This window comes from Sarcophilus harrisii, chromosome 6, assembly GCF_902635505.1.
Source record: "Sarcophilus harrisii chromosome 6, mSarHar1.11, whole genome shotgun sequence".
NCBI lineage: Eukaryota > Metazoa > Chordata > Mammalia > Dasyuromorphia > Dasyuridae > Sarcophilus > Sarcophilus harrisii.
In genome coordinates, this window is record NC_045431.1 from 103,617,780 (window position 1) to 103,630,845 (window position 13,066).

Sequence of the window (13,066 nt, forward strand, 5' to 3'; positions counted from 1 at the left end):
CTCCTACCAGTGACAGGTTTACTCTAAATTGTTTCATCTGGTTCAGCAGTGTCTCATCAGAGAGAATCTTCAGTTCTCTTTGGTCCCTAATTTCTTATTCACCACAACTGAATTGAAAGATGATTTGGCGCTACAACAAAGACAGATATTTTTAAACCCTAGGGTCCTGTCATACAGAGACATCCGGTCGCACGTGGTTAGTTTTACATTTAAAAAAGAAAGTCTTCTGGGACGAGTGGTTTTAACTATAGTTGTAGATTCCAGAGTTTCCTAACAAAGGTGATTTACCTGGGAGGTAAACACTTCCTTATTCCCTTATTACATATAGACTTGAACTCGACACTTGGCCTGTATTTTATAGAAATCGATGAGATTATATGGATAATTCGAACAAAGAAACTACGTTTTTATTTTCAACATCTAAACACATTTCAGCATCTAAACATATCTGGAAAAAAATATATATATATATATAATTAATTTAGTTTTCTGTACACAGGTTACAAAGACTGACTAGGGGTTGTGGGCCATTTTAAGACTGAACATTCTCCTTGGGGTTGATATCCCAGGCCCCTGAAGGCAATTGAGGACCCAAGAATCATCCAGATTGCTTGCGGGTAGAATAAGATAAATGTTTCAGACTTGTTTCTCTTCCCCCGCCCCCTCCACAGCTACTCCTCCCAGCCTCCCCACCTCCCACCAAAGCCACAAAGTTCGATGTTTCCTTTCCTCTTGACGAGTAGAGAACTGAACTCACAAAATGCCATTTTCCCTGGCTTAGCAAGGAAATGTTCTTTTTCCTTTTTAGATTACAGGGCGACACGGTGGAGTTTTGGTGTCTTGAATTGGAACAAAGAAAGAATTGGGAGGGAGCGATTTATTTGCCAGCATAACCATTTCCATCTCCCGCATGCATCCTTTAATGATAAGTTGAACATTCAGTTTGGATTCCCCTCCCTACCAAAAAAAAAAAAAAAAAAAAAGTTATATTGACTGCCTGCAGGTAAAGAGTGCTGGATTTTAGAATAAAGATCTTAGATTAGAAAGTCACAAGAGACCATCTAGTATCTCTCTCCCCTCCCTCCCCTGTCCCCAACACACGGACAAGGAAAACTGCGACCCAGATAATTCAGGTGATCAATCCAAGATAACTAGCGCTGGCATGAGAATTCTTAACTTCTAACTAAAGCTAGCAGTCTTTCTGCGACAGCATACTGCCTGGCTGGCTTCAGTCCTTGCTACTTATGTGACTTTCGCTAAGTTATTTAACTTCTTTGGGCCTCAATTTCGTTATCTGTTTAAAAAAAAAAAAAACCAAGTCGTCGGACTAGATAACATTTAAATGTCTTTCTTGCTCGAAGTTTACGATTCTGAGCGCTGAGAAGCTTGCTGGGCTAAGAGTATGGAGAGATAAATGTGGAATAGAAATGACACTCAAGGACCTTTCAGGTAGAATGGAGTAAGGCAACAGATAATGTGGCGCAGTGAATGGTCTCAGCTTGGAGTTTGCTAAAGAAGATTGATAGATTAAACATAAATAGCAACTCCCTCGTACCTTCCTCCACCCCATTGAACCCAAAGAAAAAAAGTACAAAATCCAGTGAATCTTCGTGAATATTGTTGCCCAATCGACCGCTTTGAAACATCCAGGCCTCCTTAGTCTCGCTCCCCAAACAGTCTTCAAACTTAAGACCCAAGCAAACCCCAACTACAGCCGCCGCCCCCGACCTTTAGTCTGGCTAACTGCGGGTTGGGGGCGGGGCGTATTGCCAGAACTAGTCAGCTCATTGACTCAGCAGTGCACTCTAGGCCCTTTACTGGGCTAGATCCAACTCCTTCCACCCCACCCTCATCCCCTGCCTGCAGCACGGCGCTTAAGAAAAAAAAAAGTAGGCTTCATAGAAAATCATTCGAAAGTCTGGGAAGCCAGTTTAGGAATCCCCGATTCATTAGAATTTAATAACAGGTGCAAAGTGAACACCCGGGCTTGGCCGAAGATTCCATCGAGAGACATCTTGTTCTTCAATCAGCTTAGTCTTGGACCCGGGAGTTCATTAGAAAATCCATCGACTACCACTTTGGCTGCAAGACTGGGGGAGCGGCCTGGGGCGCGGCTCTGCGGGGGTGGGAGGCAGCCAAGCCCGCCGCCTGGACCCAGTCTTCCTTTCTAGGCGCTAGTTGGCTTCCAGTGCTGGAAAGGCCGAGAACCGCGCTACCCGATTGCTGTTTGTTTTGGAAAAGAGTGGGGCTGGAGTAGAGACAAGTACCGGGAGAAGTCCGCTGAGAGCGGCCCGGAGAGTGTTTATTTTCGAGATGGGAAGCATTGTGCACTATCCTCTGGGCTGTCAGAATGGAAAGAAAAAATGGAAAAGAAAAAGCCTTAAGGCTCTGGAATATATGTGTGTGTGTGTGTGTGTATACATACACATATATACATCTATATTTTAAAATTTACCATCTCTACTTCCTCTCTCTACTCTTAATTTAAAAAAAAAGTCACCGGGCTTAATGTTCATATAAATGTATGCGTTTGAATCTTTGTCCCATCACACCTGAATTCTAGCAGCCGGACTGGACTTTTGATGGAATTGGAAAGCGACGCGATGATTACACCCAACTAGAGAGCAGGATGGCTCCGAGCCGTCTGATCTGACGTCAACATGTCTCTAGGCCCTCACTACAAGATAGAGGGAACGAGGAGTGGGGGAGGGCCGGAGCAGGCTCCAGGCTTTAATCACTCCCAGATGTGTCTAATAGCAGATATTAAGACTTATATGGTGCCCAAGAATAAATTTGTAATCAGGGCTCTGCCATCTGATTATCAAGGCGATCTAAACGCTGGGAGAATTTAAAGGGCAAGTGTGTGTTGGTGAGGGGGTCGGGGGGAAGAGGAGCACGGTGTTAGGGAAACGTGGGGCTTTAGTTTAGGAGAAAAGGCTAAGGCGATTTTTCGAAGGGAAACTGTTTTTGACTGTTTGACTGTTTAGGGAGTGGGGGTAGGAAGAAATTATAAAACTTATGTACGTATGTAATTCAGATAACAACTGCACTTTAATCTCCATTATACTACGCAAGCTAAAACAGCGGAGCCGTAATTGGCCAATTAGAAATGGAAAAAAGATTGGAGCTATTCTTGAGAGGGCACATATTTCATATTAGGCAGAAATGATAAGATGGCCGGAATCTCAAAGCGAGTTAGCTTTGTAGCAATGTGGCATGTGTTTCTTTTCTTAGTTTTGCCTTTTATTTTGGGTGGGAGGGGGAATGAAACAATTTAAAGCTGTCTGTCTGTCTCTGTCGGTCTGTTTCTCACTTCCCCACCAACTTCTTTCTATCTTCCTCTAATTTCTCTCCTTTTCTTTTCTCTCGATCCCCCTCTATCCTGTCTCTCTCAGTCTCAGAAGACATAACTTTTCTTAGAGACATTTCCAAGTGTCATGAAGGCATCCTAATAATAAGGCAGGTCTACACTATTGCCAAGTCCCTTGAGAGAGTTGGGACGCCCCCGAGCATTTCCTTGCAGCAACAGCTTAGACAATTTCTGCAACGGTCTCAGGGTCGGGGTCGAGCCGAGGGTACAGAGCTAGGGAACTGCGGCCCATCAGCCTGCCTGCAGGATGTCTCAGCCCCAATCTCCCCTTCCCCCTTTATCGGTGACGCCATCTTTGACACTGATAACATATGAACCACCATTAGCTACCCCTCTCCACCCCCATCAGATCTGGAAACCGCAGATTACATCCCTGTTTCTAGAAGGATAGAGGCTGTGGGCCAAAACAACTGGCCCCTCGGATATCGTAAAATATCCAACGGTGACAGGCCAGGGTTTGGCTGAGGACAGTATCAACCCTCCATCGGTTGCAGTTTCTTGCTCCAGCCTCCCGGATTCTGCCAAGTCTCCGGGGCTGAATGGCTGAGCATTCTGCGGTTGCGTGTTTTTGACTTGTTTTGTTTGGCTTTTCCATCTCAACACCGTTCCTGGCGTGGAAATGAGTAAGGTGGGGCGGAGCGGAGGGGGAGTGGAAAAGCATACTGTATAACTGATCCCTTTTTAAAATTAAGGACTAAGATTTTGAGCCGGACCTTCAGCATCAGGCTAACTCAGGGAAAAAATAACCACCCAGCCCCGCAGGGCGGCCTCCTTTCCCCACCCAAGGCCCTATACACAGTGTTTCATTAGGGCTGGATAAAGGCATTGTTCAGCTTCAGAGAGGATCCGAACTTGCAGGGAAAACTTTGTTTTCCTCTGTGAACCATTTTCATATTGTGTGAGAACCTTCTTGTGTGCCCTCCCTACCTTCTCCAATCCTGCCTGGAAACCTAAATGTGTGTCAAAACAAGAAACCAAGGTCCAGGCAACTACACAGTCTCTTCTTGGGAGCACTTTGTCTGAAATGTGTGTTTATAGTTGTGTTACACTCCAAACAATCGTGTTTAGAAGGGAGGTGATTCTACGTTTGCCCTTAGTCGATCATGTGAAGCGGCAAAGAATTGGGTCTGGACACACACTCAATCCTTGTTACCATCCATTAAGTGTGGATGGACTGGGAAGGAAGAGATACTTGATATTCTCCTGTCGATTTTGAACAAAAATAGCTGAGTTCTATGAATCCCCCATTTCCAAACTCCAAGATTAGATGTAGCTTAAAAGATCGAAAAGGGCATAAAACAGTTGGCCTTGTTTTAACCAGGCTAGATTCTGTTTGATTCCTTTTCTACAGTCCTCTCTCTCCTTCCTTTTTTTCCTCTCTCACCCTCTTCTTTCTCTTTCCTTTTCTCTCTTTCCTCTTTCTCCCTCTTTTCCTCCCCCTTTCTCTCTTTCCTTTATTTCCTTTCTCCTCTCACTCTTCTTATTCCTCTTTCTCTATTAAGCCTCTTTCTCTGGCTTTTATTTTTTTTTGGCGGGGGGGGGGGGTTTCGCAAAATCCTACGAATGGATTGGCCTTGGCGGTGTAGTCGAGAGACAGTTCTAAAATACTTGAAGGTAAGGTAAAGAAACACAAAGAAAGTGAGAGCGAGAGGGGGAGACCAAGACAGAGAGAGACACAAACAGAAAGACAGGGACAGAGAAACAGAGACAGGGTAAGAGAGACAGAGATAGAGACAAGGACAGAGAGAAGAGGAGAGGAGAGGAGAGAACAAGAGAGGAGAGGAGAGGAGAGAAGAGGAAGGGAAAGGAGAGGAGATAGGGCGCCTTCTCAGTAAATGCTCCAAGGAGCATTCTTCCAGCTTTTCCCCAAGGAGATGATAGTGTTGCTGAACCAAAACACAGACACACACAATCACATAAACCACGACCACGACCACCATCCACCATCACAAACAATTCTCCTGCCCATTTCGTATTCCCAAGGTTATCAAGCACGCAGCTGAACTCGGCGGTCTGGGGCCAGAGCACTGACATCCCGATCTACCATCAATTTACCTTCTGCCGCCCTGCTTCCCCATTTAGCTTTTAACGTCAAAACCTACATTTTTGTCGGCTCCGGTCTGTCTAGAGCTCTTGTGATTTCGCTCCAGGAGTGATTGCTTTTAAGAAAATGGCAACATCCACATTATCCGAGCAATTAAAATAGATTCCTTCTAGCTCGTCTCACGAGGCAGACACTTGGAAAAATTAAAAAATGGAGAACAAAGGGGCAAAAGAGAATTTTCGATTAGTTGGTGGGTGGGGAATCACCTGAACTTCGCATCCCCCTCGATCGGAACGAGTGATCCATGGACTTAAGGTGCAAGGAACGAGAACAGTTTTTTAGAACGGCACCAGAGCCCTTCTCCAAAGGTGTATCGGGTGGGGCTGAGGCTGAACAGTGGGGGTGACAGGGAATCCGGAACCGATTCAGCTCGAAAGCCAGAGTTTTCAAGGAGAGATTTTTGAGTTATATTTACTACAATGCTGCCAATGTAAACTACAAATTCCTTCGTGAATTTAGCTGGCGTTTATTAGAAAAATAACATGAAATCCGCCAGTTTTAAGTCTTGAGCTGATTGAGGGCAAACATGCTCACAAACTCGAGATAAATTTAATTATTCTCTCTCTCTCTCTCGTCACATATACTCACACGACACACGCACTGTTTGTTGCATATTGTTCAGAGAGAACTAGCAACTTCTCAAAGACACATTCGCATCTATAGCAGCGCGGTGTGCAGAGAATTAATTCTCGTGTCTGTTTCTCCCTTAAACACATTTTAACACTATCACCCCAGGCTTACAATTGACATAAATGGATCCTGTGAAAGAAATGAAGTTAAGGGCACCATTACGTGGAAAGCTGGGGCTTGTTGATTGCCAGACCAGGAGAGTTAAAGAAAATAAGAGAGGGATTCTCCTCTCCTGTGTTATAAACAAAGGCAAGTGTCTGTAAACACAGACCCATGCCATGACCGGCCAGCTCAAGCTGACCTGAGAGGAGAAAGTTCAGATCGCTTTGGTCTAGTTGTTCTAACCCTTCAACCTCAGCGTTGTCAGAGGAACAGAAGAAGCAGTGAAGAGACTTTTCTTATCTTTTTTTTTTTTTTTTTTTTTTAATGGGCCTTGCAAATCTGCCCTTTTTCCTGGCTCAGGCTCACCTCAAACCACTGGTCAGGGAAGGGCGACAGGCAAGATAGGGTAGAGCCAGCCTGGTATTGATGGATCATTTATGAGCCAGGAGGTTTTTAGACAAGATGGAAACTTTAGTAAGCTTTGCCAAACACCAGGTATATAAATATATGTGAGTTTCCTGAACAAATCACTTTGCAATACATTTTACCTTTCCCCTTACCTTCCTCCTCCCCACTACTACCATCCCAACTCTACCACCACCACCTCTAGGTTTACTGGAAAGTCCTTTATGACCCTTAAGTTTCTCCCATTATTTGGGATTGAGTGGATTCACAAAAGCAAGACTTAGATCTCGTCTTGAGGCAAAATTAATTTCCTTCCAGTCCACAGGACCAAAGACTAGGGTGTAGAGGAGAGAAAAGAGAGGAATAAAATGATAGAAAAGCAGAGCAGTCCATGCTGGCTGAGGACTGCGGGATAACAGCAGGGAGCAGAGGGGGAAAAGATATTGCCTTTCTTTTGACCGCCAGCAGCCCAAGAGAATTCTGAGAATCACAAAAGTTCATCTCTATTTCCTTCTAACTCACTGTAAATCTTTAACAGTCTGCTCCCACCCCTAGCCCCAACTTAAATCCCTGATCTTGTTCACGATTTTTAACTTGACATAAAATTACCTGTTATCTAATCAAAGACATTACTCTAAACCTTTCTTCCACCTCTATTCCAATAGCCTGAACAGATTAGAGGGGTTCTGAGATGCAGACTCCTGGCAAAATTTCACCCCTGTGTCTCCCAGTCTCTTTATCCTCTGTCTCCTTAAGACTCTCTCTTCCTCCCTCCCACTTTTGGTATGTACCTTTCTCCTTGAAAAAAAAAGAAAAAGAAAAAAAAACCCTACAAAATTTTATCAATGGAATAAGTGGCGAGATTCTACACTGGTCAAGTCCTGCACCACACACACACACACACACACACACACACACACACACACATCATTGGATTACAAAACTCTTGAAAAAGGTTATTCCATCTTTCTGGAAGGTCTGTAGGTGCTCCCACATTTTGAGCTAACCAAGGATTCCTGATTATTTTCAGGTCTGACAGTTAAAGCCTTGCATCTAAAAGATCACTCTGAGTTGACCTGGAAAACCCTATGCCTTTAGAGCTTAAGACTGCTATCACCAACTCCCTAGGTGTAAATTCAGAGGGTCCTGGAATGGGGGGCATTATATATGTGGATTGGTTTTAATTAGTGACTTCTTTAAAATAAAATTAGAGGCAATCTTTATAACTTAGTTTACTTCTGAATCTTTTAAATAGTATGAAAACAAGAACAACAATTTTGTTTTCAAAACACTGAGGTATAAAACATAAAAAGATTTTTTTTTGTAAAAAAAAAACACACAGTGGTTTATTGAATACTTACAATGTTTACATCTTCAATATTAATTAAACTCCACTAATTCTTTTTAGAGGACGGAAGTGCACAACACAAGTAGCTGTTGGAAACATCTTCAAATAAGGAAAGTCCACTAATAAAATGGCAACACTACATACCGAACCAACGGAACAACATTAGTGGCCTCATTTCTGCTTTGAAATATAATTTTGTCATCCCCAGAAATATTTATATCCAAAAAGGCCAAGAGTTAAAGATACACTTCACATACACACTGATGTCAGGAGTCTTTTAGCTGGGTTGCTTGAGTTGCAATGCTGTGTCCTATATAGGCAGAAAAGGAACATTCACACACGGACACACACTCTTAAAAAAAAAAAAAACCCAACAACAACAAAACAGAAACAACAAAAACCCCCAACACAAATCAAACCTATGAGACGATAGAACCCCTTACCACGCTGGAGTTTCCTCTTCATATTAAAATATGGAATGCTTTTCTTCAAATATCCACTTTTTTTTTTTTTTTTTTTTTTTAAGGAGAGGATGGAGATAGGGTGCTTCAAAGGGGGAATAGGAGAAAGGGGAGGGAAATTGCACATAAATAAACTGGCTGATTCCAAATACAAAAAGTCCTCGGAGCAGATGTCTGCAGAGCTTCCAAGAGAGGTTTTCCTTGAGTCCTTCATTCAAGTCCAGCGATGGGACTCTTTCTTTCTTTTTCTTCTTCTCTTTCTTTTTTTCTCTCTTTCTTCACTGCTTGAGCTCCAGGGCCCAGACATGCTGTGGCCAGCCCGTCCTGCCTTTGGTTTTCTTGTCGTTGCTGCTCACTGTGCTTTTCAAGATTTCATTCTGAGTACAGAGGAAGCAAAGGAGAAATTCAGAGATGAGATGAGATTTCCTTCAACAGCCCTATTCCATCCCACCTTAGAGGAAAGAGCAAAAAGGGGCCGGGATGGGGGAGGGAAAACTGCAAAACGTTCCACCAGGGCCAGAAGAGACAAACCAAACTACAAAGACCTATGTGGCTCGAGCTCAGGCAGAGAGAGGCCTCCTGTCTGCAGCAGGAACCCTCCTGCATCGGAGGAAAGTTTATAAAACCACCGCCTGTTTTTAAAGTTTTTTTATAGCAAAGCTGGGGGCCTTTTCCCTTATGCCAGATGTGTACCTCTGGTGGGGGTGGAGTGCCTCTGGGGGGTAGGGTGGGGGAATCTGTTTTTGGATGTTTTTAATGGCAACCGAAAACTTGTGGTGGAGAGATTTGGGCAAAGACTTCCCCAGTTCAAAGTCACACACTGCCTAATTCTCGGCCTCCCGGCTTTCCCTTGTTGGTTTGGGTTTTTGACTGGCCCAAGGACCCTCGGACAACCCCAATTCTACGGGCCTTTCTGGTATCCATTGACATATTTAAATGTCAGCCTATACTTATCACACATATATAGTGGAGCCGAGTGAAAGCTCAAATAGGCAATATTCACTCACTCTCTTGTAGTTTTACTAGTTAGCAAAGATTGAGGCATCTTAGCCCCCAGGGAAGAAAGTGGGATAATTTTGAAGATTCTCTTCTGAACAATCAAGACAATGAATATCACCCATTCTTGTTCTTAAGAAAAAGAATTTTGAAAATGGCTTGAAAATTCTTACTTGTGGAAACAATAAAATTTATTATTGTATCTCAAATGAAAATTCATAATCGAATTTAAATAAAACTGTACATGTCCAAGAATCATACCCATCTACATGACTCCAGTATTTTCCTGCTGGTCAACCCTGGGATGTGGGGCTATACCTTTCAAGACTTCCTTATCTTCAGCCTCACCAAACACGATGTTGTACTTTTTCCTTTCTCTAATTTTTGATTAACTCAACAACAAAGCTCTTAAGACCCCCTAAATCATGGAAATATAATTATTTTCATTGGAAAAAAATGTGCTCACATGTTGAAATGGCAAATTAAGTTGATCTGGGGGTTATTAAGGAATTCAATTTAGGGGAAACAGAAGGAATGGCCGAATCTGAGACAAAAATAAAGGATGAAATGTGGAAGTTAGTGAAAGAGAGTAGGCTTTTTTTGGCGGGTAGGAGGAATAGGTTAGCTAAGGAGGTATCTCTGCTTTATAATATGTTCCTTTTGAGGCCTTTAACTCGACCTTGCATTAAATTCTGAAGTTGAAAAAGAGCTTTGTATTACACTCTTTTAACAAATAACACTTAAAGGTAAAAACAAAACAAAAAATAAATGCAACTTCAGAATAAAAACCTCACTAGCCTGTCTCCAAATTCTTCTCAAATGATGAGTCTCCTTTTTAACTAGCAAAACATTTTGATATTAAAGCTCTACTATTGCTTATAGGTGTTAACTAAGATTATAATCCTGCAGCTAACATGGATGCTAGCAATCTGGCCTGTGGAGTAAATTAGCATAAACGAAGTCTGCTCTACTGCAGAGACGGCTAAAGGTGGAAGGCTTCCTCTTCCACAGAAAAAAAAGTGTGAAAATAAATAGAATAGAGAATATTGTTGTTATTCTGGATACTGATAAGGCCTTCAGCCAGCAGTAACATAGCCACCCCTCCCCCATCTCTCCTCCTTCTCCTCCTCCCCGACCCCTACAGTTACTGACCAGCTCCTTCTTCCTTTTTTCCTCCTTCACATCTGTCTTCTTGATTTCTGCCTTGAAGGCCTCCGCCTCCCCGTTCTGGTCGTCCTTTGCCAGCAGGTCCATGAGGTAGGCGATGTAGCTGGTAGCCAAGCGAAGCGTCTTGATCTTGGACAACTTGGTATCCGCGGGTACGTTGGGGATACATTCCCGCAGCTCTGCGAAGGCGCTGTTGATGCTCTGAGTCCTGCGCCTCTCTTTGCGGTTGGCGGTTCCCCGGCGCTTCACTGGACGGGGTCCCCCCAGGCCCGGAGGCCCGCTCCCGGGTGGCACTCCCCCGTAATGGGAGTGGTCGAGCCCTGCCGCGCCGTTAGCGTACTCGGGGCTATAGGACAGTGCCATGCTGTAGTCAGGGGGGGACATCTCCGGGTGACTGATGAGCCAGCCGTGGAAATAGGGGTTCTCCTCGTGGCCACAACGGCTGGCGGCGGCTGCAGCGGCCGCGGCCGCAGCGGCGGCGAAGGGGTAACCCTCATGGTGCACCACCGGGTGGTGTGGGAAGCCTCCCACTAGACTCATTTCGCACGTTGGGCCCCAACCTAGCGTCCCACGGTGTCCTCAACCACGAGGCCCTAGAGCCTACCGGTTGCACCCGGGGGTTGGGGCCAGGAGCTGCCGCCTCCTCACTCCTCTTCCTCCTCCACCCCGTCCCACCCCCCACCCCCCAGCCTCCCCTACCTCGCAGCAGTAGCAGCACCCCTTCCCCTCCCCCCAGCCCCCGCAGGCCCTCAGAGGGGCTTCAGCAGCACCGGTCCAGCCTAAGGCTATCCATAGAGCTGGCCAAGTTCCCGGCGTGGTCACGGATGCGCTGCGAGGCTCTCTCCTTCCTCCTCTTCTCTGCCTCTTCCTTCTTCCTGGCTAATCGAGGCTACTGCTGCTGCAGTGTGGAAAGGGTGTCCTTTCGTGCTCATGCAAAAGTCCCTGTTCTCCTCCAAAAGTATCTCCGGGGCCCTGGGTTTCCAAATCTCAGTTTCCGAGGAGGCGACAAAGCAGTAGCAGCAGCTGGCGAACGAATTTTACCAGGTTGCCCCTGACTCAGATGGGGCAAGCAGGGAAGGCAGTTCCTCTCTCCCGCTCTTCTCCACTGCTCGGCGGATCACTTCCTAGAGTTGGATCCTGTAGGGCCCGCAGCGCAGCCCTGAGGGAAGCAGGCACAGAGACTATGGGGAGAGGAGTCTTGCTGGACTGGCCGAGTCTCAGAGGCCACGGGAAGGGGAATCTACCAGTCACAGTGAAAACACCTCCATACGATTCTCCCCTCCCCCTCTCTTCTTCCCTCTTCCCTCCCCCCAACTACCCCCCCCCCCCCCGGTTTTGATTCTTGGGTCTTTTTTTTTCCCCCTTTAATGCTTTGAGGGGTTGGGGATTTGTTTGTTTCTGCCTGTCCTTGAATGTGATTTTTGCCGCTAAGAACTCGTTCGCGTTCCCGTTCCTCTTCTCTCTTCTTGGATCCTTTGACGTTCAGAGCGATATCAGCGCATCCATTTTTCCTGGCCGCTTTCTTGCGTCCTCTGGGGCTCGGAAGGCGCCGGGGCCGCAACCGCTTTTCAGGGAGGCAGACCGCTTGGTTCTGCTGATTGGGCCTGGCTTGCCTGAATCGGGGATAAGCTCGCGATCCGTAGAGGTAGAGGCGGCGGCGGCAGCAGCGAAAGTTCTGGTGGCGACTTTCTTGGGCTGGTGGCGGTGCCGGGAACAAGCCGATTTCCCCAGCAAGAACTCCATGTACAGCTACATCTTTAGGGCAGCTCGGGTTAATATATGTCGTCAGAGGCTGTCCACGCCAATAGCGGCGAGGCAGGGGCGGTGCCTTGGGCTCTCCGCAATAAAACTTTTTGATGTTCACGTTGCTAATTGCTGAAGTCCTCTTTTAGGATTGGCTATCCTTTCATATCCATAAGATAATTAAAACGAAGGGGATTTTTTTAACTTTTTTTTTTAATCAGCCAGTGGTTAATGCAACAGTTTAGCAGATGCTTTACTATTTTAAAAAAAAAAAATATCCTCTAAAATAACCGGATCTTCTCAAGCCAGGTATGGTATCATTTCCCTTTGTCATTATTATCATTTTTTGATTAAGCACAGATACGAATTTTAAAAGCTTTTAAAAATGGATTAAAAAATAAAAGGAAACCCCGACATGCATTCTTCCTTATGTCTTTGGAGTAGCAAAATAACGGCGATTCTGTGCCAGTCCCAGGACCAAGTTTAGTCTAGGTTTTTATTCATGCCTTCATATGTATTCTATATGTATACAACCAATGACGTTAGGAACAGTCTTCCCTTTCTCGTCCCGAAGCCCAGAGCTGCTCTCAAGTAAGGGTTTTACTTGGGAGAGGAGGCTACAGCATCTGCAAGAGTATTTCTTTTCCTAACCAATCTCCCATTAATTAAGCTAAAGTCTTGAAAGGGAAGGCTAATTTTGTGAACATCGATCAACTGACTGCAGAGTCAAAAGGTTGTGA

At 45.1% G+C, this 13,066-nt stretch overlaps 1 protein-coding gene across 1 annotated transcript; it reads right to left on the reverse strand.

The window, feature by feature from the left end:
- Positions 1-8,449: 8,449 nt before the first annotated feature.
- HAND2 (heart and neural crest derivatives expressed 2) lies at positions 8,450-11,234 on the reverse strand. Its single transcript, XM_003773064.4, has 2 exons — positions 10,569-11,234; positions 8,450-8,797 (listed from the first exon to the last, which is right to left on the reverse strand). Exons 1-2 carry the CDS (start codon positions 11,121-11,123, stop codon positions 8,699-8,701), a joined length of 654 nt encoding a protein of 217 aa, XP_003773112.1. The 5' UTR covers positions 11,124-11,234; the 3' UTR covers positions 8,450-8,698.
- Between the last annotated feature and the right edge of the window lie 1,832 nt (positions 11,235-13,066).

Excerpts from the sequence above, each read along its gene's own strand:
- HAND2 (XM_003773064.4), bottom strand. The coding sequence starts at position 11,123 with ATGAGTCTAGTGGGAGGCTTCCCACACCACCCGGTGGTGCACCATGAG. Across the intron at positions 8,798-10,568 it reads AAAAAAGGAAGAAGGAGCTG|AATGAAATCTTGAAAAGCAC; the intron begins GTCAGTAACTGT and ends CTCTGTACTCAG.